The 27,049-nt window shown below is 40.4% G+C and overlaps 1 protein-coding gene across 1 annotated transcript in view; it reads right to left on the bottom strand.

The window, feature by feature from the left end:
* The window catches only part of CEP128 (centrosomal protein 128), a 315,311-nt gene that overhangs the window by 238,003 nt on the left and 50,259 nt on the right, over positions 1-27,049 (bottom strand). Inside the window, exon 13 of the mRNA XM_074998779.1 lies at positions 1,131-1,481. Coding sequence (XP_074854880.1) covers positions 1,131-1,481 — 351 coding nt within the window. The remainder of the gene's footprint in view (positions 1-1,130; positions 1,482-27,049) is intronic.

Here is a 27,049-nt window from a genome sequence, read left to right as displayed (position 1 = left end):
TAAATGAAATGTAAAACCAAGGTCTAGTGTACCCAGTCATAATTCTCTAGTCTGAAATTATAGAATTTCTTACCCCTTCATACCACCAGGGTGAGCAATAATAAAAACCAGCCACTACAAGCCACCAATATTATAATCCACATCACCTAATTCTGTTCTGTGCATTTTTGTCGCACAACACCAACTGGTATTTCCAAACTGCTTGAATAAAGGATGTGCAAACACCACTAAAATCAGTGGGAAAAAAAATTGTGTGTGACATGCTGTTAAGATCCCACCACAACCATTATCTCCCGATTGAGTGTCAGTCTGTATTACTTTATATGCAATCTACTCTTAAACATGGAAAAAGCTGACATTGTATCATTCACAACTCAAAGAAAAGACATGCACCCGAGTGTAGTGAATATGGTAAATTGCACCACAGCATACTTAGTCTTGCATCTTCCCGAGAAGAATCACATGTGGTGAGTAGAAAGGGTGACAAAACACATCTTCAGAGAATAAGGCAACCCTCAGAGATGACAACCAATTACCAAAACCATCTTCTAAGTTACATTCTGCCTTCATTAAAAACTAACCCTGGTAGTTTTACTTTGTTACTCTTCACCTGCCCTCTCACCTTAAAATTGTTTGATATGAATGATGCAGACTACTTTTTTGTAGGGGCTGAGGGTGTTGCTTAAATATTTTTCTGCTATATTAGCAACCCAAATATTGATACACAAGCTAATTTAAAACAGTCAAAAAGTGAAACTGATGGGTTCATTTCCCCTGCGATCTAAGCTATGCATGAAAATACAAAAGAAAAAAAAATATTTGTGGTGAAAAGTGGCTTTTTTCTTTTTGCTTTCAAAAGAAAAGATTTTTAAAAAAACATACTGATTTAGAAAGGAGACAGCAAATCTTAGAGTATAAGTAATGAACACAGAATATTTTACTTCTTGGCCAACAACATGAATCCAACGCAGGTCACTAGAAACAAAAAGTCATTAACATCTGCCAGCTGTTTTGTGACTTATGTAAATTCATCACACAATTACAGATGGCAAGTGCTTATGTCACATTCTCATCTCTATTTCTAAAATATAAAAGGGAAGAGAGAGGGAAAATAATGACTCTGCTCTTACCTGATTGCTTTTGTCCATCAGCTGATTGATAGTTTCATTCTGCTTTACCATATCACGTTCCAGTTTCTTGTATTTCAGCTTCCAGTGTCGAATAGATTCCTGAGCTTTTATTTTCAATTCCTCTTTCTTCTTCGCAGACTCTAACCTAAGAGTCTCTGACTGCCTGAATTCAGCAAGGTACCGATCCGCTTCCTTAGTAGACTCTTCAAGTTGTTGGGCCAGCTCAGCAGTTTGGAGCTCTGTTTGCTTCCGTTCACTCTCAGAGGCCTTGTAACAGCTCTCTATCTCCTTCAGCTGATCCAGCATTTTTTGCTGCTGCTTCTCTCTGTTTTCTAAGTCAGATGTTAGCATCTGTGGGCAAACACATAAAAGAAGAATCCTTATATAAAACAGTAGCAAACAAATACACAGTGTAGCTTATGACTATATATCACTTTCCTATTTATAGAATATGTGCAGCAACTCAGAAGATCACTGTAATAGTCCTGCCATTGGGGCAGGGGGCTGGACTTGATGGCCTCTCGAGGTCCCTTCCAGTCATAATATAGTATTCTATTCTATGAACTACACACGGAAAACCCTGTTATACCACAGAACACATCTCCCTTTAATGAGGGCTCTCGGCACTGCAACACAGGGCAAAACAATATAATTATATTATACTGAATCTTACTGTAAGTACCGGGAAGCCAAACACCCCTCTTTTGGTGCTTAAAGTTCTGGATGAAGTTTTGTGACTGAGGCCAATATTCAATACTTCTATCATAAGTCAAATCTTCTCTCACCCAGCCACTTCTTCCTAAATGCTTCATAAACAGCTATTTTTTAAAAAAGGGATATTTTAAAAACTGATATTGCAGTGAATTCCAGTACATATCTAGCTAAAACAGTAGTTTTTAGAAACACATTTTTTAAAAACAGTGAATAGCACACAGCAATACTTTGGCATTCTTTTTGTCCTATCTAACTGAAAAGGTCATAGAAATTTAAGAAAATTGAATTAGCAAAACTGGAAGATTGCTCTCTCGCAAAATACACTACGGGGTTTTCAATAAGCTCAGATGGCCGACATATTGTTTTTATCGCCAACAGCACAGCACCCCTTAAAACTGAATTGTGATACTGATTCAGTACTAACTCAGTAATAAGAATGCCAGCAACACAACCATCGAAACCACTTCCTGTACCATATTTAGTTTATCCTTGTAGGTGTTCCATCTCCTATTCATATATTTTAACTAATAACCCAACATTGCTTAGTGGATAAAACTCTAACTGCCCAGAACGTCATACTTAGGGCTTGTCTACACAGTTTCCCCTGTCCTCCTCCGAGGAAAAAACAAAACAAACACTTTTTTTCCTGGAGGGTGTGTGTGGTGGGTGGGGTAGGGGTGAAGAAGAGAACCACCAAAGAATTCACACAGCCAAGCAGGATAATTTGGGATAAGAGGGCTCTTCCCTTGAAATAATTACTCCTGCTAACAACTTTTGCTGCCCCCCCACCACCTTCTTCATGGAGGAAAAGAAATATGTGAGCAAAGCAAGCTATTACCAGCTCCTGAGAAGGTTCCTTTTGTAATGCTGAGGCTGTGACCTGTGGCTATAAATGAGAATGCCTTTTCACTATGTTGTGTCTCTGTGAATGCAATTTTCCAACTCTAATGCTGAAATAAACAACATCAAAAAAACCTGCAATGTAGACATAGCTTGTGATGTATACCTAATCTTCACTGTCTCAATGAAGTTCTGAAAATGCTGTAACTTTCTCATAGACTCCAAATATCTCTTGAGCAGAAAACACTATTTCTATATGACAAGATAAATTTGAATTTATTAAAATTGACTTTGTAATGCTGGGTTTTATAAATTCGAGTTTACATATCCTCACTTCCCCACAGATTCCCCACAAAGTTGACTTCTCGCTGCCACATTCAATCACCAAACATTGACTGTTACAGCAGTGCATTGTGGGAACCTATTGCACAGTTCCCTCATAGCATTCTGAGTATTTTCACTGGTGCAGCATGGGGAAAAATGTCCTGCAAGTGGTTGTGGGTATATGATGTCATCTTCCCATATTGCATTGTCCTCACTTCCCTCCTCTGGAAAGCAAACTGCCATTTTTTCAGAAGGAAGGAAGGAAAAGTAGGGCATCAACAAAGATCGCCAAATTAGCTGAAATCTCTTGCTTCTACAGCTGAATTGCTTTTTATAACTGAATTATCAAAGATTTTACAAAAAGCAGTCAGTGTCTGAGTTTTCTCAACTAGTCCTCCAGCCACTGTCCCCTCCCCCTTGATGACAGAAACATGATTCCTGAAAATAAAACAGGAACAATGCAAAGCTTAAAGAAAGAGTAGGATAGTAAAGGTTTGCAAAAAAGAGATTTTGCGAAGCAGGGTTTTTGGCTGCCCAGGTCATTACACAGAGGTGTTCAACATGGGGTATGGGGCTCACCAAATTTGCACACATGAACGTTCCTGGATCACCCAGGAGTCTGTCTTCTCAACTGACCCTCCAGCTACTCTTCCCTGTGGTAAGCGGGCCAAAGCTTGAAGAGGATACAAAAGGTTAGGAAAAAGATTTTTGGTTTTCCACTTCACGACACTGAGCTGTCCAACATGGTGGATGGAGCTCCCAAAATTTCAGCAAGCAGTCTTCCTCAGGTGGTGGCGGGCGGAGCATCAATTGTTAGGGGGCCAGACCTCCTCATCCCATGGGGGGGGGCGTGTTGAGTGGATCACAGGATGAAGGACCAGCTGACATGGCCCCTTCACCATTGCTCAGGTGGGGGGGGGCAGCCCCAATGGACTTTGTGGGGACTGACTGCCCTCATCATCATAGGATGGCGTGGAGCCCATGGCAGCAGAGCCAGTTGAAGTGGTCTCTCCGCCCCTAACCCACGGCAGCAAGCTCCCAAAAATCTTAGCTGCTGTGGGAGACTTCCCCCAAGTGGCAGCAAGCCCCCAAAAGTATTTTTGGTAGGGGGTTGTGGGGTCCGTGGCTCAAGAGACAGTTGAGATGGTCCCCCCCACCCCCGGGTGGCAGCAAGCCTCTGAAAATCTTTCCTGCCCTTGGAGTCCTCAGCATGCGCAAGCCAGGATATGGTGCTGCCTGGCAGCACGGTCCACACTGAAGAGCAGTCACGTCCTTTTACTGGGTAAAGGGCTAGCCACATGATGTGGCAGGCGTAGCAAAGACCCCGGCTGCATGGGGCCTGTGACAGAGGGAGGGAAGGCCCCTGCACAAATGTAAACCAGAGAAAAGAAGTTTCTCAGCCTCTCATACAAGCACGACCCCACCCCCCAACAGCCTAGCTGCCAACCGGGGGGGGGGAAAAAGTCCAAGTGCTCAGCTTGCAGAGGTAGAGACAAAACCAAGAACTCCGTGTTGGGGCTGTTTTTAATGGGTGGATACACTGATACCCAAGAAAGAAAGACGTTTCTAAGCCCGTCATACAAGCATGACCCCACAGCTTTGGGATTCCTGGTGCTGAATTCAAATTTGTGGACTTCTTGTTACCTAATTCCTGCACATCTGGACAGCAGCAGAGATGGAAGCGGCCAAAGCAGAGGACTGTGGGGCACTGTGGGATACATATGGAACACCTCTGGAGACTAAGGAATTTGATTTAAAGACACAGCGCTTCCAGACGAATCTTCATTCGATTTTTTAAATTCAAACTTGACACAACACCCATCCACTCTCAACAATGTTATGATATCGATCTTAGTGCTTCCTAAAATTGAGACAATGGTATTTACAGTAAAGACACTGACAGTGTAAAACTCACATAATTGCCTTAAATTTGACTTTATCATGTAGTGTAGACATAGCCTAAGTGCTTTTTTTTGTCCCCTTCCGTTTTCTTTTTTAATATAGGTCAAAGAAGTGTAATTTTAAACATCTTACATATTTTGACATTGATTAATGTATACAGATAAATGAGTCTGCAGTCTCTCTAATTTATATAAACATTTATCTTTATATTACAGCTCCACAATGCTACATGAAAATATGATGGGCAACAAAATGACAGATGAAATTGAATGTGGACAAATGTAAAGTAATGCACACAGGAAAACATAATCCCAACAATACTTATAAAATGATGGGATCCGAATTAGCAGTTGCCATTTATGAGAAAGACCTTGGAGTGAATGGCAAATTCTCTGAAAACATCCAGCCAATGTTGCAGAAGTCAAAAAAGCTAAAATAATTTTGGAAATCTTAGGAAAAGGATAGATAACATAGAAAATACATTTTCACTATATAAACTCTTTGTACTCCTGCATCTTGAACAATTTATTGCTATGTAGCATGCCCATCTCAAAAATGAAATCTTAGAATTGGAAAAGATATAGGAAAGGGTAACAAAAATTATTTGGTTCCCATATGAGGAGAGATTAATATATCTTGGACTGTCCAGCTTGGTGGGGGGGGACAACTAAGAGAGGGGGTTACGTATAGATATATAAAATCATGACTCGTGTGGAACACGTGTTATTTACTTCTCTTAAAACAAGAGCTAGGGGTCACCAAGTGAAATTAAATAGCTAAATTAAAACAAACAAAAGGAAGTATTTCTTCATACAGTGCAGGTTAACCTGTGGAACCAGAGGAGGTTGAGAAGAGCAAGGCTGTAACAGGGCTCAAAAAAGAACTATATAAATTCATGAAGGATAGGCCACATCAATGGTTATTAACCAGGATGAGCAGGGATGATGTCCTTAAGCCTCTGCTTTCCAGATACTGGCTATGGGTGTTAGGATGGATCAGTTGATGATTACCTGTTCTGTTCATTCCTTCTAAAGAACCTGGCACTTGGCTTTTGTCAGAAGACAGGATACTGGATTAGGTGGACTTTTATCTTCCCCAGCACGACCATTCTTATGCTCTATTTATTAGCAGTGATTTTGCTTATGCTGTCATGTAATCTCCCCCCCGCACCAACCCCTCGCTTTTGGTGACATTTGTACAAACTGTATCTTGTAGTATACACAATTCTTTTTCTTTCTTAGGGTTAAATCCTTTTGTTTGTAGGTCTCAGATTTTTAAGATTCTCTCTCTTTTTCTTTTCACTTTTCTTTCTGGAGGGTTACAATTTGAACTTTCTGATTGCAGGTAATTTGCTAATCAAGCTATCTATTACCAGCACAAAGAAGCCTTGCAGGTAATAGATAGTCTGATCAGCAAAACTACCTGAAAGACCAAGACAATGAGGATCAACCAGTCCAACAAAACACCACGATCACACTAGGAGAGGATGACCTGGAACATGTGGAGCAGCTAACCTACTTGAGGAATATTATGGGAAGAGATGGAGGAAAAGACAAGGGTATCAATGCTAGAATAGGGAAAGCAACAGCCGTATTCAAGACTCTTCATCTAATCCTAACTCTTCATCTCTTATGGAGTTCACAAATAATATCTGCAAAGACAAAGATGCAGATCTTCAACACAATTGTGAAGAGTGGGCTCTTGTATGGATGCAAGACCTAGAGTACTAAAAAGTCTTCAAATCACAAGGTACAGACATTCAACAGATGCCTGAGGTACATCTTTTGCATCATATAGAATGACTTGGTCACAAATAAGGAGCCTTGAAACAGAGCAGGACAAGCAGCACTTGCTGTTCAAATCAAGAGAAGAGAGTAAGGATGGCTAAGCCACACTCAGAAAACCATCAGCCAGCATAGTCTGTCAAGCTCTCAAATGGAACCTCCAAGGAAAACACAAATGAGAAAGACTTCAGAGAACATGGAGAAGGAAGGACAACAACAAGCAGAATACTCCTTGGGTCAGTTAGAAGTTTTGTCCCAAGGCAGACTGAAGTGGAAGATGACCTATGCTCCACCCCAAGTACAAGGGTTTAAGTCAAGTCAAGTACTCTGTCTGCATCTTACTGATAGCAAAGTCTAGCAAAGGTGCTTATAAACTCGATGATCATGTATAGTGCACAATCCTAATATTAACTGGACAAAGAAAAAGAAGACCATTGTGCTATTTGACCTTGGTAAAAGCCTATGTTCAAAGGGTAGATGAAGCCACTTTTGGGTAGCTCCAGAATTGCCCAACATCACTCTTCAAACACTGAACAAGATAATTTTCAATTTCTAGATTAATTTTATGACCATTTGAACTATGAAAAGCCTTATGTGGCCTAGGACGTACATAGGAGAAATCCTCTCTCATCATTAGATCCTGCTATAGATGTAGTCAGTGAAGGCACCTGAGAAGAAGCCCAACATTGAAGAAACAGGGGGTTGCTAGCTGGGCATTCTACCTTAAGGCCCTAGACAAGTGTAACTTGCTTCTTCCCCAGACTTCCAATAGCCTGCATTTGTTAGCTGGTTAGCTTTCAGGACACATGGCTTACATTACCCCACCTATCAGGAGATAATTGTTCAGTAAGGCCAGTTAGGGGTGGTGTGGGACTTGAGATTGTGTGGACAGGCTGATAAGTCCTTTTGTATTGATCCTCTTGCTGCTTTACTTAATTTGATTGCAGATAACTGATGGGTCTTTTTCTGATTAGTGTTTTAGAAAGTGATTGGCAAAAGCACACAGAGCAATGTAATTTATTTTATTGCAGTTTGTAAAGAAAAAAAAATCCTAAATACATAAATATTGGTTAATCAGTCACTAAGAGGAGGGAGTTGAGTACTACCAGCAACTTGTCTTTAGTATACCTCTGCCCCTCTCAAATAGAGCTTTTCTCTTCCTGTGTGCACATAAAATTAACATTAGTAATAGTCACATAGACCCTAAACAACCAAGCACCAGGCAAGGGATGGATTATGAAGGAGTAGATTTGTACTCCAGAAATGCTGTAAGAACAGTGAATGAGGCAGGCAATGATTTGTTAATACCATTGCCCAGTCAGGTTAAAAATTTACAAAACATTTTAACTGCTGTCTTTAGTCCAGGGCTAGAACCATGTCAGAGGCAATGTACCTAACCTCTTTTGGAAAAGTGCTTCATATAACTCTTTCTGGTTGATCCAAAAGTAGGAGTGTTAGATTTCAGAGGAAGCAGCATTCAGTCTTCCTTTGTCAGAAGCAGCTGTTAGCCTAATTCAAGGCCTTGAAAGAGAGTGAAAATAATAAGTACGTAAAAAAGGAAAAAGCTCCAGAATCCCTATTACACGATCAAGAGTAGTCATTATTTTACAATTGTCTGACAACTAAAAGACATTATATTACTATTTACATTCCTTGAAATAAGTGTGGAGAGACAGTATGATCTAGTAAATAGGATACAGCACTGAAAGCCAACCTGGGTTCTAATTCCAGCTTTACAAAATCACCTGCTGCGTGACGTTCAACAAGTCTTTCTCGGCTCTGTCCCCTCCTCAGTATAGTAATTATTTCTCATTAAGACCTTCAGTTGGGATACTTAGGCACAACTATAGTACAAATAACAAAATAATTAATAAGAATACCAAGCTAAGTTTCATCAGAAATATCATGAAAGTACCTAGCATCTGCTGGAAAAAGCATAAATAGAGAGAATGACCACAAATTTCTTCTATCCTATTACACAAACATGATTTTTGACTCATGAAAAACAGTGACTGAACTTGTAAAATCTGCCTAAGAGAATTTTCTTTTAGAACAGATGTTTAGACAGCAATATTTTTATATATCTGAATGAGTTTAATTGCCAAAGAAGATGCATATTAAACATACACTTTGAAGGCTATATACTCACATTTGGAACGTAGTAGAGATTAAAACACCAAAATAAAATATCAGAAATCATTATGCCTACCCTTCCCCAACTCTTGTATAATGGCTAACTTTTCGTCTCATGCACCAGACAATATCTGATTACATATTCTGTTATCACTTTCCATGTACTGGCTCTTTGGTGGCAGCATAACAGATGTGCAGAATAAAGCTCACCTAATAAACTATTTTGCTAGTGTTTAAAGTGCTACTTGACTGCTTTTTGTTTTGGCAAAATAATAGGTTCTTCAGACCTTCTGGGTCATTAAAAATAATTATTTCTTTACAGACACTAAGAAAACATATTTTAGAACAGAAGTACAGTTTTCAAGTACTTGTTAATGAAACATGAATCTAAGCTTAAGTAAAGTACAGAAAACAATGTTCAATTAAAGATACTCATCTCACTGTGGAGAAGCGAAATGTTAACCTCCATTTTATCAGAAATAATACTCACCATGGGAAAACATTTCTTTGGATTATTTATCCTTAAGCATAAAGAGACATAATTAACTTATAGGCACCAGGAAACAGATTAATTTCCACCAGGGAAAATTGGGCTTGTGGATCTAAAGAATTAATTCAAATGTATATTCTTACATTTTACTTAACAATTCCAACAAATGAAATGGAACTTTCTACCTAGAAATTGATAAACCAGTCTTGCTTATTTTGGGGCCTCTAACAAGCTAGTCATTCAACCCATCCTCACATTCAGCACTCTAGGAATGGTCTCAGGGGAAAAAGGTAGTTTTGAATAATCAAAGAACTGTTGAACAGAACAGGGAGTCGGGGGCATGACATAAGGTGATATGGGCCCTTTATGAAAGAACAAGACAAGTGCACCTGTGCTTAGTCAACAGACTCCAACTGAGCTGCAAGAGGAGAAACCTGGGCCATAAAGGTGTGAAGCATGTGTGTTTCAGGCTGGAGAGGCAGACAAAAAAGGAGCTGAAAGAGAAGACATAGCGTATGTCTAGATTGCAATTAAAAACCCACTACTGGTCCGTGTCAGCTGATAGAGGCTCTTGAGGCTCAGTCCAAGGGGCCATGTAACTGTGATGTAGACTTGTAGGATTGGGAAGCAACCACGGCTTTGGAGCCATCACACCTTGCAGGGTCCTAGGGCCTGGGCTCCAGCCCACCCTTGGACATCTTCACCATGTCAGGGATTTTTATCCCTTGGGCATTATCGTCCCCGTGGGCCAGGGGAAACAAGCCTTTGGCCATTAAACATCAATGCAGGTACAGGTAGAATCTAAAGATACATAGGCTGCCATTTAGTAGCCCCCTGCAATGGTCACTCTGTGTCAGGTGGTTTCCCCGGTAACCTGAACTCATGAATAATTCATGATCAATGCTTTGAATTCCAGGCCCCTGATTGGGCACAGGTGGGCAGTTTCTGGAAACTTCCCAGCCCGGAGGACCTCTTTGAGAACAGGTGCTCAGAACTTTCATATGATAATTACCTCATGAATCATGCATGAACTCTGTCTATATAAGTCAGGCTGGTCCTGGCATTCAGGGCCCTTGAGTACTGCAGGCAAGGATTCTGCTGATCCTACACGGGAGAAGCATGGCCAATAGGCGTCCGCTAACCCCGAGGCCAGATGCAAAGCCAAAGAAGAGCTGAATCACAGCCGCACTTGCAACACAGAGCTAAATCACAGCCGCACTAGCGGCACTGAGCTAAATCACTGCCATGCTTGCGTTTCCTAGCAGCGCCGGCCATCTCTACCTGGAGCCCATGCCGTCTTGCGGCCCGAAGCGGCATCATCGCGCTAGTGTGCCCCACCGCTCACTAGCTCACACTTGCATCTAGGAGCAGCAAGCAGGCCCTTCGGCCAGGCCGCGGGGTGGGGAATTGGCCCCCCACTTCAGTGGGGGGTACTGCGTACCCGGCGGCGCAACCAAGGGCCTGCCAACACCACAGTCGTCATTCCGGCCTTAACATCGCCCACGCCGCTTCATATACCGAGACAACTTACCTGCCACATCAAACCGGACTGGACCTCATCTCACTAATTTGTAACTACTCTCGAGCAAGACACGTAAACCTACCTTGACACACACACACACATACACACACAAACACACACACACTGCTTAATACATTTCCACCTGGGATATCGGGACTCCCAGTGGGGGAGTAGGGGTCACACCCCTACTGTGGGCTTCCTCGGCGGGGGAGGCACAGTACCCAAGGGCTTGACCCTCAGGGCCGGGCCTATAAGCCCAGGTTGGGTTCTTACACAGAAAGCACATTTAATTAATAATTAGTATTTATTAGTTAAGTATAGTAGATTTTAGTTGTTATAATTGTGCCTATAATAGTTTTAGTAATAAGGTGAAGGTTTAACCTCCCTTATCCTTTGTCACCTACCCATCTCTATTAAAACAAATTGCAGGAGAAGGCACTGCCTCCCTGCCTCCCTTAGTTGTCCAACCTCCCTTGGTGACCTGAAGAAGAGCACAGGCCTCCCAGGTACATTCAGTTGAACCCACAAGGGAGTACCAGGGGGCCCCCCAGAAGAGGGACAGCCCCGACCAGCTCTCGGGTATCAACCCCTTGGGTCGGGCTAGCAACCTGACCCCGCACAGAGGCGGGGCTTAGCACCCCCACCCCAGCCTTAGAAGGAGACAGTGGGGATTTTTAAACCCCTTAACCCTTGTTCCTAATTTCATCCGCCCTTTTTATCCCATTCAAATAATCAATTCTTTGCCTTGCAGTTCAATAAAACAAATTTAAGGACTACAATACAGAAAACATAATGGACACTGTTTCAACTGTAAGTTATGGATATTATTAGTAGTGTTTAGTTAAGCTTGCCCATTAGCACTGTTACTTATTATAGTTTGATCTTGCTGCATTGCTTAATAAACTTTTAGTTACTTTGTTTCAACTTTAGCCCTTGTCCTGGTCTCGTTGTCTCTGCCAGCCACTTCTTTCCAGGAGGCCTTAGCGGGGACCAGAGCGTACCGGGGTGACACTCTCCTGTCTTGGGGTCGCAGCAGGGTTCTGGTCCGGGTCCTGGGATCTGTGCACAGGAGGTTTGCGCACCTCCTTATTCAGGGACTCATTTAAATATTTAAATATCTTATTAACAACCTGTCCGTCAAGAGAGTCCCGTCACACCACAATTAAACAGGCTCTTAACTGAGCCCCACGAGCCCAAGTCAACTGGTACAGGTCAGCCACAAGCATCTAATTGCAGTGCTGACAGGGCTCCCACTGCTAACTCCCTGGCAATAGGCAGACAGACCAGAAGCAGGAAGTTCCATGGGAATGACTACCAGGATCCTCTGTGAGGGGAGGCAGTGGGAACCAACTGAGAGAAACACTGTAAGAGAGAGGGAGAGAGATATGAAGAAAACAGGAGCAACAGGAAGGAGGAGGCTGTCAGCGTCTCCTGGGAGAAAAGGCAGTAGGAATCCTCCTCCAGGCAGGAAGCCCTCTGTGAACATAACAGAAAAATTCCTTCAGGAGGACAGAGGTGCAGGGGGAAAAAAAAAACACTGGGATCTGTAGCCTAGATTGGGCTGAGGAACTGCTTTTGTTTCAATAAAATAAAAATTGTCAGGAAAGAGAGTGTGTGTGGCAATGGGTCCTTTGTGAGCTGTGGAGGACAGACTATTACCTGGAAGAAAGGCCAGAAAGTGGAACAAGACAGAACCAGAATGATTTATCTTGAGGCAAAAAGCCACACAAGAACTCCTAAACCAGCAACACAGAGAGTCAGGCAGAGCAGATATGTTTTTGCTAGAGAACAGGATGAATTAATAGACTTTGAAGCCCTTGGGAAAAGGCAGCATGATTTCTGGTGTGCATGTGGCTTACTATAGCACACACAATGCCTTATCTGAATGGGCAAGGCTGACCAACTCATCAAGCACTTGAAAGACTTTTGTGATAAAAGATTTCTATCTAAAGACCTGAACTGTAATGAACATAGAATCTAGAACATCGTATCTTTAGAAACAGGGAAATACACTCTTTTTTCACTAAAGGGGAGTTTCCTAGAAAGAAATGGAAGAACTTATCCCAAACCCCACAAAACAAAGTAAAATAACATGGGGAACCACTTTAACAGGATCATCTAAGAAACTAATAAAGCAGTTGAATACCAATGAAGTATCTGATCCATATGAAACACTCTACATTACCGTCTCAAACTTTTTTTCCCAAATTGATAGCCTCTATTCAAGCTAAAATTGAACTTCTTTTGTTCATATACTTGTTAGTTACTACCATTGCCTTCCTTAGTCGTATCTGAATATCATTCAGCTGAAAGATACATAAATTAACCAAAGAATCACTGAGAGAAAAATCTATTAAGTGAATAATATTTTCAACTTTACATTTTAGACTTGTTTTTGTTTTATGGCCTGTCTGTTTTTTTCATGTGATATATGTCATGGCCAATGGTTTGGTGCTCCAGGCCATACTTTCCACCCCACAGAATAATCCTACAAATCAGTTAGCTGGAACATACTAATAGGTTGTTACAGTAATATAGCTAGTGACTATATTTTTTCTAGCAATAACACAATCTTTTAATTATCACTTATGTATCTTGAATCCAAAAACTAAATATATATCAATTAATTAAAATACATAAAGTACATGTTTAATCGCAGAAAAGGAAAACACAACTGTTTTGAATGAGTACAGTTCTACATCTCCAACACAAATAATGATTCCACATTTTTTAAGTTAAAAACTGATGAACTGACAATTCAAGGGCATAAATACATCTCACAAATAAAACAGACGAGCACAGTCCAATGACAACAAATGAGGACAAAATTAAGTTTACATTCATGTTATCAAAATAATCTTATCTCTGACATTATTTTGTTTTACTAATCAGAAATGATATGTGAAACAAGTCATTTTCGAAGCAGTAATTGTCTAAATAGGGTATCCTATTTAGCAAGGTGTACTATACATCTGAATATTGTAAGCTTCTCAATAGGTTGCATTTAAAGAATTGTAAATAGAAGCTAATTAGGCAGATACAGCATATAGGAACTGTGATAAGTATAATGTTACGTTACTAAAGCTAATGATAATGTTATGTTTTTATGCGAGTTAAGATTGTTTGATAATGTAAATGTGAAAAATCATTATATAGACTATTGCTATCATTGGAAGAGTATATTTTATTTTATGGAAGCGTGTATATTCTTAGTTTTCCATTTCCTTACTTTTTAACATTTGTAGTTTTAAACAAATAGTTGGTATTTAAGTTGGAAACATAACACTGAACTTTTAAAACAGAACTTTTGTTGTGTTTTCTTTTAAATTTTTTAGTTTAGACTTTTAAAGTATTATACACAATTATCATTTCATAATTTACCTACATATGTCAAAATCTCCCTTGTCATTTTGATCATGTGGGGTCCATATCTTTGCCACATTTAAACCTAATGATCTCTCCCATAGAGCTTAGCAAGCTTCACAGGACTAAATGGTGATGTTAATCATATGATAACTCTCGGGCTCTGACTCTTTGTCCTCTTTGATACTTTGTATCAAAATCGTTTCACAAACCAAAGGTACAGTTTATTACCGCAGAAGCAGAACAGCTACTAGAGTCATATTATGGCAGAGCTAACTTCCATTTAAGATAGCTCTTTTTTAAAAAATCGCGTCTCAAACACCATTTGCCAATCTGGATTCTGTCTGAAGAGAGAAAATTTTCTGACAGTTTGTGGGCAGGTGAAACCAAAAACCACACACAAACATGCCACCACTTTCCCTATTATTTTTAAGATTTGGATGCTACTCTCCTAGGTGCTATGCAAGGCACATATAGAGCCCCTTCCTGTGCCATGAAGAACTTGGAAAAACTGTAGCAATTTATTTAACTGCAGCACAGAGGGCAGGAGGAAGAAAAGATTATTATTTACTATACACTAATTGTGCTTCACTGAAACACTCAAGTCAATATAGATCCCACTATAAGTGCCACAGTACCTCATACATGCCAGGTTCTGTTGGGAGTGCACATTCACCCTGTGTCTACTCATGCAAGAGCCTAAATGACAAAATGGCCTTGACGCACCCTTAGTTCCTCTGCTACTCAAACCGCAAAATTACCTGAAGACTCTAAAAGCAGGGATGGAGGGTGGGGATTATCAGATTCCCACCTTCACGAACATCTCAAAGAGCCACACAATTACTGCAGGCTAACTATTACAGACAGTCTCTTGAGTATGTGTCGGTATGGATTCACATGGTAGGTGACTACCAAGCAGTATCCTCCTCAGGAGCACCAAGTGTACCAGTCTAAGACTGGAATACAAATCCTCCCACACTTTGTTCCAGCTTGACCAACGAAGTCCAGTGCATCAGAATTTACAAACATGAAAAAGCTGCGCCACGCAATAGCCTAGTATATTGCAGGTACTGGTGCATTACAAAAGAATACAAAACAGGTGTCTTCTGCTCTGATAGAATAAGACCCTGTGGTAGGGGAGGACCACGGTAGCATTGAAAGATGTGTGTTATTTTGAAAGTCTGACCCGATAGGAGCTAAGAGATTTTGCTTGGGCGAGGGCAGTACCAAAGCCTTTGCCCACACAGCGCAGACAGCCACATGGAACAGACAACAGGCTGGGGTTGCTGGCAGACAGGGAAGCCTGCCAGACACTGCTGCTGGCCAACAGCTGGCTGGTAAGCACCTCCATGCTTCTAGCACTACACCCCAACTCCCTCCCAGATCCTGCACTCATTCCTACACCTCTCGCACAGGCCAGAAAATTTTCATGCACTCATACCCCATCCTGGACCCTACATTCCAATACCCTGCCTCAGGTCACAACCCCCTCCTTCATCCAAACTCCCTTTCATACCCCACACCCTATTCTACACTCCAGTTCTCTATTCTAAACTCCCTTCTACACCCCACTTCCATGGAAAAGTGCAGCCCTTGATTACTCACCAGAAAATTGGAGTGGCCAACCCATCAGAAATTGTATGTCCCCTTCCCCCACCCCCCGACACCAAAAGCTAAAAAATCTGCTCTAAGAATTATTTTGAAGAATTTCTATGTCTTGTGTTATACAGGAGGCCACACAAAACGACTAAGTGTACAAACTGGTCCCTTCTGGCACTGGAATCTAGACTCTGGTACTTGTCTACCTAAGTTGTGCATCAGAATAAATACTTACCACTTACAACTCTGTCTCACCTGCCATAAATGGTATGTGTGTGAAAGAAAAAAATCTCTTGCACACACACAATATTATATACTCACAATTATCATCCACAGTCATTGACAATATGTATCACACACACACGAGTTATACAAAATCTTAGTTCAATTTTCTCTTCAAATTTAGTCGTAAGTTGCTTAAGTAAAAGTATGTTCTGGCAATGGATGTTAAGGTTAAAATGTTATTTGCACATTTAACTTATTCCAATTTCAGCATTTTTTATTATTGATTTTTCCATCCTTTCTTAAGCCAAGTAAAATCTCATTTCTTTTTATGTATTATTGGAAGGTTAAAATGAATAAAATGAATACCTAAGTAAAAGAATTGTGTGTTATTTAAGAAAATACTCTGTCAAATTAAAATCACTATGACAAGTTAGCTTTAAACTTTGCTGAAATTATGTATGAACAATTAAACCTTTTTATTCCAAAAACCTTTGCTTATTTTTCTTTTATAATCTTGTTTTTGGTATTCAATAAATGAATAAGTCATTATCAAAGCGACTGATACTCTAACACAACACTCTCTCCTGGGTTTGTGCTTCAAGCTTTTTTCACTGAGATATTAGTCATCTTTATAATTACTTTACACTCACACGATAAGACTGAAAAGCACACAGATTTCTATTATTTTAACATAGAGCAAAAGCTGCAGACCAATCAACTGAATGGAATATTTTTCTTTTTTTTTCTTTTTTTTAGAAAAAGACAATTTCAACTAAGTGAACCATCTTTTTAGATGCTTTGTGGATATTACTTGTTACAGCTCCTACTTTTAGAGGAAAAGCTTCCTAATATAAAGATGGTGTGTTTTAGATGCTTTTTTAATGAAGTTTTGATTTTCTTTTGCCAAGCCTTCTCACTTTAGGAAAATACATTAGATTAAAAATCTCTATCTTGCTCTCTTGGACTGTCTACACTACAGCAACCTGTTGACAGAAGTTACTGTCAGACGAGATCTTCTGACAAAGCTTCTGTCAACAGATTGCATCCACACACAAAAGTGGATCACTCTGTTTATCCACTCTGTTGACAGATAACAGAGAGGTAGCTGTGTTACTTGTTGTTTCTGTTGACAGAGAGTGGCCAGTGTAGCATTCTAACAAAATTGGGGGAAAGACATGAAACATCGATCTTAACTCTGTATCACCAAAATAGCATCACACATTCTCCCCAAAATTTCTGTTCAGAAGACTTCAACTAAAAATAAAACTATCTGGAGCATCTATAAAGGGTCTATTGCATTTATACATTGATTTATAGGACACAAATTTTCCTTCCTGCTCTGTACTTCCAGTCAGTCACTTTAAAAACAAAACAAAAACACTAACATGACCATAAAACATGAAATAAAAAAGCATATAAAATTAAACCATAATGCATCATTCTTCAAAATGCTTACCAGCATTTAAAGTTAGCGTAGAAGTAAGGATAAATGATCTGGTATAATTTACTATAAAAATCAAAGCTAAAGCTAGTAACTTACATCAGAGTTAGCTCTTGGAAGTAAAAACATTCTATGCTGACAACAATAATGAAGCATATCTCCCCCCATTTTATCCATTGTATTAGTCACCCAAGGAAGTTCCTCTACATTATTTTCTCTACTTGAACAAATATCTTGGCAATAGTCACCAGCTTCTAGTCATAATCTCACTATCAATTTCAACAGTTAATCTAAAATGTTACATCTTAGTTCTCTAAATTACTTCAGTGAACACAGTATTCAAATATCAGTTTATTTCAGTAAGACTGACTGAAAGATGATGGAGATAAGACAGATTACATAAAGGAAAACCACTGATAAGTGTACTTGGTATTTTTATGAATTAAAAAAAAAACATATAACCAAGGTTAATGAGATTCAACTTGCCATTGAAGGAACAGAAGAATTTAGTTTTTATCATCACCAAATAGGATGATTTAAGGTCTTGGGTAAGTTTTGAAAATTGCATTATGAACACACTAGTTAGCTTCTAATTTGGATTGAAAAAGCTGCCTTCTCATTTTTCCTCAAGCATTAAACTACTGCTCGTAATGTTGGCCAAAAAATTATACAAATCAGAAAGGCAGAAAATCCCTTAAAAGATTTCAACTTTCCAGGAATAGTCTGTGTTTTTAAGCAAATTTATTTTTATAGATATAGATATAGATAAAATAAATAAATTTGCTTAAAAACAGACTATTCCTGGAAAGTTTTACATATTTTATACACCCCCCCCTCTAATTAAGTGTTCAAGACCTACTCGAACATTTCCTGCACTGGCTGCTGGTCAGTAACTGTAAATGGATTTTCTACTTGCTGTGTTTCTTTGATGCAAGCAATTTAAAAGTAACTATATTTGTGTATTATTAGACCTCGTAATTGATCTGTATTATACATCAAATATACTCTATTTGAATGCAATCCTATTATAAGTAAAATGGAAACAAATGACTTTTAGCTGAGGACAAACTCAATTCAGAAGCTACAAACTACTCTAAGTCTGAAAACAGGTATGTTAATAAAGGGTATGTCTTTATAGCAATTCAACATTCACAGTTATTCTATGTCAGCTGACTCAAACTCATGGGGCTCTGCCTGCAAAAATGAAAGAGAAAGTATCCCAGAGCCCAGGCTCCACCCTGACCCTGAATGTCTGCACAGAAATTTTATAACCTTGCAAATCTAAGTCAGCTGACCTGGACCAACTAAAGATGTGTAGATATAATGAAAGAGGCTGTCCTACAAAACAAAAGTTCAGCAATTTACCCTTACTCCTTCAATATGCCCTCTTTGCTCAAAATTAAAGAGGAACCTTCAATCAAGTAATTTCATACACTGTGCATATGAACCATACATTCTTTCACACTGTTTTAAGGGTTACCAGGAGAACATTAAAGGAAAAGCAATTCCTCTGTGAAGAGAAGCTTTTACAATGCAGTAAAGAATGATGCATCCTAATCTCCAGTGATATGAGTTAAACATATTCTAAATGATTCCCCATTTACAAGAGAGAGTAATTTAATTTTGGAAAGTCATATCTCTATGAATTAATTCGCCTTTTACTTTTACAAGTAGGAGATAAATTTACTGCAACTAAAAGATTATCCAAGTATGTTTCCAACTGGTTTATTTTGTGTATAGTCAGTTTTATTTTTGCCCACAAACAGTAAATGAGGTTTCCATTATTTTTGTGGGAGTCCATGGAGGCACATAAAGACATTTAAATTTGGTTATAAAGCTTGTTGCCATACAGGCTTAATACTGCCAGAAATCCAACATAGTTATGTACATTTGATTTACATTTAAAAAAATACAGGACAACTCAAGTTTAGCAAACATGGCAATTTCCTGAAATGTCCCAGACAAACCTTATTGAATTAAATCTATGTAACATTATGAGCCAGGGACTGTATGTAATTCCTCAGGAGAGAGGGACCACCATCCTGCGGGATCTCAGACAGTGGCGGGGAACCCCCAGCCTGCAGACTGGATTCGAAGCACAGCTTGTCTGGATCAGAGTTTGTCTGGCTTATCCGACGCTCAGGGCTTCCTTCTACAGCATCCAACCCCAGTAGGGCTGGAACTGCAGTGCCCTGAGCCTCATGGGCCAGATGAGACAAGCCAGGATTAGATCCAGACCGTGGGCACTGCCAGGGGAGCAGGAAGCAGCTCCATGCTCTGGTGGTGCTCACCACTGTTCCCCCAGCCAGGGGAAGGGGAGAGAAAGGAGCACCAGCCTCGGCAGGGCTGCCTGTGGGCTTCCTACCACTGGTCTGATTGGCCAGAAATCAGGGCATGATGCTATTCGTGCAGCCAAATGCAAACTATAGAAAGAGGTGAACAAAAATGTATAAAAACCCATTAAACTGTAACCAATTCAAAACACACACAAAGCTATAAATCTGTGTCCCTAGACTAATTATTCACCCTTTCTGTACAGTACTGATCTAGTTTCACTTAATAAAACCCAATTTGAACATGGCTAACATCTCACTGATCATACTCATAGAACACTAGACTGGACGGGACATCGAAAGGTTATCAACTCCAGTCAGCTGCCCTCAGGGCAGAACCAAGCACTGTCTAGACCATCCCTGACAGATGTCTATCTAACCTGTTCTTAAATATCTCCATTGATGGAGATTCTACAACCTCCCTCAGCAATTTATTCCAGTGTTTAACCACCCTAAGAGTTAGGAAGCTTTTTCATAATGTCCAGCTTAAACCTCCCTTGCTGCAATTTAAGCTCCATTGCTCCTTATTCTATTCTCAGAGGCCAAGGAGAACAATTTTTCTCCTTCCTCCTTGTAACCCTCTTTTAGGTACTTGAAAACCACTATCATGTCCCATGTAAGTCTTCTCTTTTCTAAACTGAACAAGCCCAGTTCTTTCAGTCTTCCCTCATAGCTCATGTTCTCTAGATCTTTAATCATTCTTATTGCTCTTCTCTGAACCTTCTCCAATTCCTCCACATCTTTCTTGAAATGTGGTGCACAAAACTGGACACAGTACTCCAACTGAAGCTTAATGAGTGCTGAGTAGACTGGAAGAATGATTTCCAGTGTCTTGCTCTCAACACTCCTGTTAACGCATCCTGGAATCACATTAGCTTTTTTCTGCAACAGCATCACACTGTTGACTCATATTTAGCTTTTGGTTTACTATGACCCCTAAATCCCTTTCTGCAGTACTGTTTCTTAGACAGTCACTTCCCATTTTGTATGTATGAAGCTGACTGTTCCTCCCTAAGTGGAGTACTTTGTATTTGTCCTTATTAAATTTCATCCTGTTTACCTCAGACCATTTCTCCAGTTTGTCCAGATCATTTTGAATTATGACCCTATCCTCCAAAAAAGTAACCTCTCCCAGCTTGGCATCATCTGCATACTTAGTAAGTGTACTCTTTACACCAATATCTAAATCATTACTGAAGATATTGAATAGGGCTGGTCCCAAAACAGACCCTTGAGGAACCCCTCTTGTTATGCCACTGCAGCCTGACTGCAAACCATTAATAACTACTGTCTGTGAATGTTATCTAGCCAGTTATGCACTCACCAAATAGTAGCCCCATCTAAGTTGTATTTGCCTAGTTTATTGATAAGAAGATCATGCAAGACCATTTCAAATACCTTACTAAAGTCTAGGTATACCACATCCACCACTTCTCGCTTATCCACAAGACTTGTTATCCTGTCAGAAAAAGCTATCAGATTGGTCTAGCATGATTTGTTCTTCACCAGTCCATGCTGGCTGTTACCTATTACCTTATTTTCTTCCAGATGTTTGCAGTTGAATTCCTTAATTACTTGCTCCATTATCTTTCTCTGCACAAAAGTTAATCTGACTGCTCTGTAGCTTCCTGGGTTGTTGTTTTTTCCCGTTTTATAGATGGGCACTATATTTGCCCTTTTCCAGTATTCTGGAATCTCTCTCAACTTCCAGAACATTTCAAAGATGATAGTTAAGGGTCCCAATACCTCCTCTATAAGATCCTTGAGTATTCTCGGATGCATTTCATCAGGCCCTGGTGACCTGAAGACTCCTAATTTTCTAAGTAATTTTTACTTGCCCCTTTTTTTTTTTTAAATACGCTCCAAACCTACTCCTTTCCCACTAGCATTCACCATGTTAGTCATTTCTGCATCAGACTCCTTGGTGTAGACCCAAAGAAAGAAGTTATGAAGCACGCCTGCCATTTCCAAGTTTCCTGATATTGTTTCTCCCTCCTTGCTGAGGAGTGGACTTACCCTGTCCTTGGTCTTCCTCTTGCTTCTGAAATACTTAAAGAGTAACAAGAAGACATTCCACATGTCTCTAGCTAGTTTGAGCCCGTTTTGTGCCTTTGCCTTTCTAATCTTGCCCCTGAATATACTTGTTTGCTTATATTCATGCTTTCTAATTTCTCCTAATTTCCACTTTTTATAGGACTCCTTTTTGATTTTGAGATCACACAAAATCTCCTGGCTAAGCCATAGCACACTTTTACCAGACTTTCTGTCCTTTCTACACATTGGTATAACTTGCTTTTGGGTCCTTAATAATATCCCTTTGAAAAACTGCCAACTCTGTTCACTTACTTCTCCTCAAAGTCTTGCTTCCCATGGGACCTCACCCACCAGCTCTCTGAATTTACCAAATTCTGCCTTTCTGAAATCCATAATCTAAACTTCAACCCCAAATTCGAGGCCACCCCCTGCAGCAGGGCTTGGTGCTCACTAAAGTCATTGGGAGGGCTAGCCTGCAAGGGTCTCACAATTGCCTTGTCAGGTGATGACTACTACTGTATAACTAGGGAAGGCACTGGAGCAGTCTCCCGCTTCTTCGTAGTGGGCACCTGTTCCTCTCCCCCAGGGTGAGTGTGCTCAATGTACAAATTTTGGGATCGTCAGTGGCGAAGTTGCCTCTAAAACAGCAAAGGACAACAATGGCAAGAATGGCACCAGAATCGTTGGTGTGTCCCATGCAGTCTAATAAAGCTACTGCGCTTGCTATTGGTCTTCCTACCATGCTGGCAATTTCCAAGGCCATTGAGGTTGGAGCTGCCTCAATAAGGGACTATATAATTCTACACCAACCCTGAAGAGTCTCCTTCTGATGACCAAGGTGGGGCTGTGGACCCTTTAAATGACAATAAGCAAAAGGGACAAATGCCTTGAATGGTACAAGTGACACCCGCTGGGGAACCTGTGCTGGGAACAAACAGATTGGTGCCATAAGGAGGAGTGATCTCATGAAGGTGAAGAGCAAGACTGGCACCACAGCATCAGCTGGTGGGAAGGTGAACAGTGTCAGCTATATGGGGACTGATGTCTCATTGTAGGCTGCCAGTGTCAGGCCGATGGATACCAGTATCAGAGTGCCAGCAACCTATGCTATTGAACCAGGGACTTAGGAGGAAGAGCTGGAGACCTCAGTCATAGAGCTGGAGACCTCAGCCTTTACTTCAAAGACTGACAGTGCACTAATGTCCTCTGAGTCAGCCCCACTCAGCTTTCCCTTAGCAGGAGAAAGATTGCCATTTACGAAGATACACGCAACACTAGCAAGGCTCTCTGGTCTTGCTACCTCAGTCACAGGAGGCAACGTCAGATGACTGGCTCTCCTGCCACTGCCATACAGGAAGTCAGAGGCAGATTCCCTACGTGGTCTTGGGGGTCTAAGCAGTAAGGCACTACCATGCAATTGTGGCATGGGCAAATAAATCAGATTTGGTCCTTTGCACAATGCCCCTTAATTTTCTTTGCTTGGTGACCGGGGCTTTGCTGCTTTAAATGCTTCTTCAGTGTCAGTGAAGGGGACTGGAGCTGGATAGAATTTGGTACCAGCATGCTCTTCACAGACACTGAGGTGCTGGGGTTCATCTGAGCAGGAAGGCTCTGACATTGGGAAAAGCACAACATTGATGAGGAGGGCCTGTAAACAAATACCCCCAGTTTTTCTGAGTTCTTGGTAAAAAATTCTTAAACATGTAGCACTTATCTTTATGTACAACTCTCCTAAGCACTCTAAGCAGCTTCTTCATGAGTCACTGACAGGCCTATTGTAGACTAAGCAAGTCTTAAAAAGGCTGGAGACTGGGGCTATGTCTACACTGCAGGGCGGTGATTGTTGTTTTTTAGACTTACAGTAAACCCTCAATTTTACAGATCCCAATTTAGCTAACTTTGGGAACAACGGATTCCTCCCCCCCGCCACATTGTTCCCAAAGTCCACTTAATTGGCACCTGTAAAATCCTAAATCCCGCCTTCTATCCCACCCAAAAAAGTAAGGTGATTTACCAAAGCCGCCAGAGCCACCACTGCTGCAGCTGGAGGGGTCGTTGCTTCCAGCTGCCACAGCCTACCACAGCTAACCCCACCACCACAGCCTGGACCGCTGCCACCATCATCACACACTCCTTCCACCAGACGTGGGGCGCATACGCATATTCCTGCGGCTCATTAGCATAGCTGCATGAGATCTTGCTGCCAACAGCAAACAGGCCATGTGGACCTGCTTCTGCCAACAAACCCCCCCTCCGTTGCAAGCCCCTTCTGCCTGAATTTTTTCAGGCAGAAAGGGCTGGCAACAGAGAGGGTTTTTGCTGGCAAGGCAGGTCTACAATACCCATTTACTGGTGGTAGCAGCTTCCGCCAGCAGCGAGATCCTGCATACCTATGCTAATGAGCAGTCATTTGCAATTACGAGACTGCTCATTAGTATGAAGCTGTCAACAATACCCTTCTGTGTAGACCCAGTCATACCACTCCTGCATGGAATCCAAGATCGGGAATTGGAATACACATAAATCTATATAGGTGAATACTTTTACCTATGTGGACATTCAATAATGTACTTAAAATTAGCCATTCTTCTATAAACGAATTTTACAACAAGATTACAGAGGAAGACATATGAATTACAATTCTTTTGCAAATATGACACATTTAAAGTAGGCCTCAAGAGAGATCTTATCATATGCATTACAAGGGGAAATTTCCCCAATTCTGATATTCTCAGGAATGGGACACATCCCACTTACCTTAATTTGCTTCACCTACTGGTCCTACTAGTAAAAGGCAACCCTACCACTACCACCTTCCCCTCCTACCCCTTGCCCACCTCTGCGCTATATAAACCCTGGATTCTAATTGTCTACTCCAATCATGTGAAGAAGTGAGTCTTACCCATGAAAGCTCATGACCTTATACATTTGTTAGTATTTAAGATGCTACAGGACTGCTTGATACTTGTTTTATTCTGGAATTGAGGAAATTTTCATTTTAAGACTTGAAGAGTGTAAGTTGTGACTAATGAAGGGCATATTTAATGAGAAACCAGAGGTTTCTATTGAACACCTAACTATGGAGCAATATAAAAGAAATGCTGCTACTTCTTTTGCCATGCTTAACACATAATGTTGGATGACTTTCTAAGACTGCAGACCATAGACTTTTGTTTCCCATAATAATGTTGGTTTTGCCCAAAGAAGCCTTCAGAAGCTCATTAGAAGAAGCTAAAAGCTCTGCTACAATGTAGTTTACAGCAAGGGGCAAATTTGATGGTCAAATATCTGAAACAGAACATCATAGACTGGAATTTAGGCAGTTGTGATCAACCCAGTGCAGAAGAAATTAAGCAGCGAAGCATAAATGATGGCAGCCCTATCTGTAAGGAACTAGCAGATTTACCTGATGATAAAGAATGGAAATATAATGAAAGTGATAGAGAATGATCCAGTTTTCCTGGTGGCACAAAGGAGAGCAATGATGAAGAAGAATATGCGGCACTTGAAAAACTGAGTAATGACAAAGAAAAAGCTGGTTTCATGAAAAGGAGAGCAATGAAAGAAAAATCAGCCTTGCATGATGACAAAAACAAGGAGGAAAAACTGCATACCACTAATCTATACATTAGATCCTGCTTTCTAGCCAGCTGTCCTAAACTCTGCCAATGATGACTGTACAATTTTGAATGGGACTGGCAAAAACTGAGATTATATTTCCAGTAAAATGAGCAGATGCAACTTTTCTTCAAGTCACACTGCAAAAGCATGATCATGGCTAGTTTACTCAAAATCAACTGATGAACTGATCTATTTTTCTTGTAAAATGTTTTGCAAGAGGACCAAATTATTGCTTGTGCTTTCTGGGTAAAATTTAGGTGATGCACTGAAGCAACATGAAAAAAGTCACCTGGCACTTTTAGAGCCCACTCTGAACAAATATACATTGAGCTTAGACTCAAACTGAATAAATGCACAGATGCAGAAAACCAGCACATTTTTTGAATGTAGAAAATCAGTATTGGAGGAATATTTTCAAACAGCTGATCTGAATTGCCTTTTTCCTTTCAATGAATAATTTGGGTTTCTGGGGCTCACCTGATAAGTTGTTCACTGGACATAACAGTAATTTCCTCAGTTTGGTAGAGCTTCTTTGAAATAAGATGATGCTGTCTGTGAGCCCCTGTATCAACTATTTCAGAAAGCTATGAGCCATTTCTGCAGCAAAACAATTCAAAATGAATTGATTGCCCTAATGGCAAGGAAGGTGCTTAATAACATATTGATGCTGTTCAGCAAAGCCAAATACTATGCCATAATAGACTGCACTCCCAAGATTAGTCACAGTGAAAACCTATCATTTACACTAAAAATTGTTTACAACAAAGATAGCTGTATCCACGTAAAGGAACACATATCTGTTTCCAATCTGAGCAACTCTATCAGAAAATATCTAGCAGAACCGCTTATGAACATTTTAATTAGAACAAAATGAAGCTTAGGACAGCTGTGGCCAAGGCTGATGCTGCAAACACAAAAGGAAGAAACACTGGCACCAAGCATGGATCCTTTCATTGAATACGAGAGCTTTCTTCATGTCTAGCTGCCATTCCCTCAGTCGGATTGTGTCAGACACAGTATCATTGTCTTCTTTAGATTCAATATCTTTTTATGGAATACTGCAAAGGATGTGTCCTGTTTTCAGCATCAACTATCAGGTGAAAATATTCAGACAATATCAGAAATCTTACTACTGTCACTCGCTGAGAGAACTATGTTGACAACATAAGATTAGTGAGATATCGTATGACTGTTTATGACACGCTGAGGCCAAAATCCAACAAGAGGTGCAAAGCTTCGCAAATCAGATCACTGACTTCAAATTTCTGGTCTCAGTTCTGGTTTGTCACGATATCTTGTTCCAAGTCAATGTTGTAAGCAAGGCATTACAAACTCCGTAGATGAAACTGACCACTCCTTCGATGAGAAACTGCCTTGATTTAAGGATGCCATCACTACTGCCACAGAAATTACAGAAAAATTGGGAACTGAGTATGTCTTCAAGAAAACTCAAATGGTTTGTTTACAAGGGCAGAACTGAGGTGATCGGAAGCGTGGATGATGAATTCAAGAGGGAGTTTTTGCTTGCTCATTGAGACCACTGAAATGTCTATCAAAGAAAGGTCTGGATAAATGAAGCACCACAAAAAGACTT

This window comes from Carettochelys insculpta, chromosome 6 (assembly GCF_033958435.1).
Source record: "Carettochelys insculpta isolate YL-2023 chromosome 6, ASM3395843v1, whole genome shotgun sequence".
Lineage (NCBI taxonomy): Eukaryota > Metazoa > Chordata > Testudines > Carettochelyidae > Carettochelys > Carettochelys insculpta.
The sequence above is the reverse complement of the archived record's forward strand: the minus strand, read 5'-3'. Positions and strand labels throughout refer to the sequence as shown.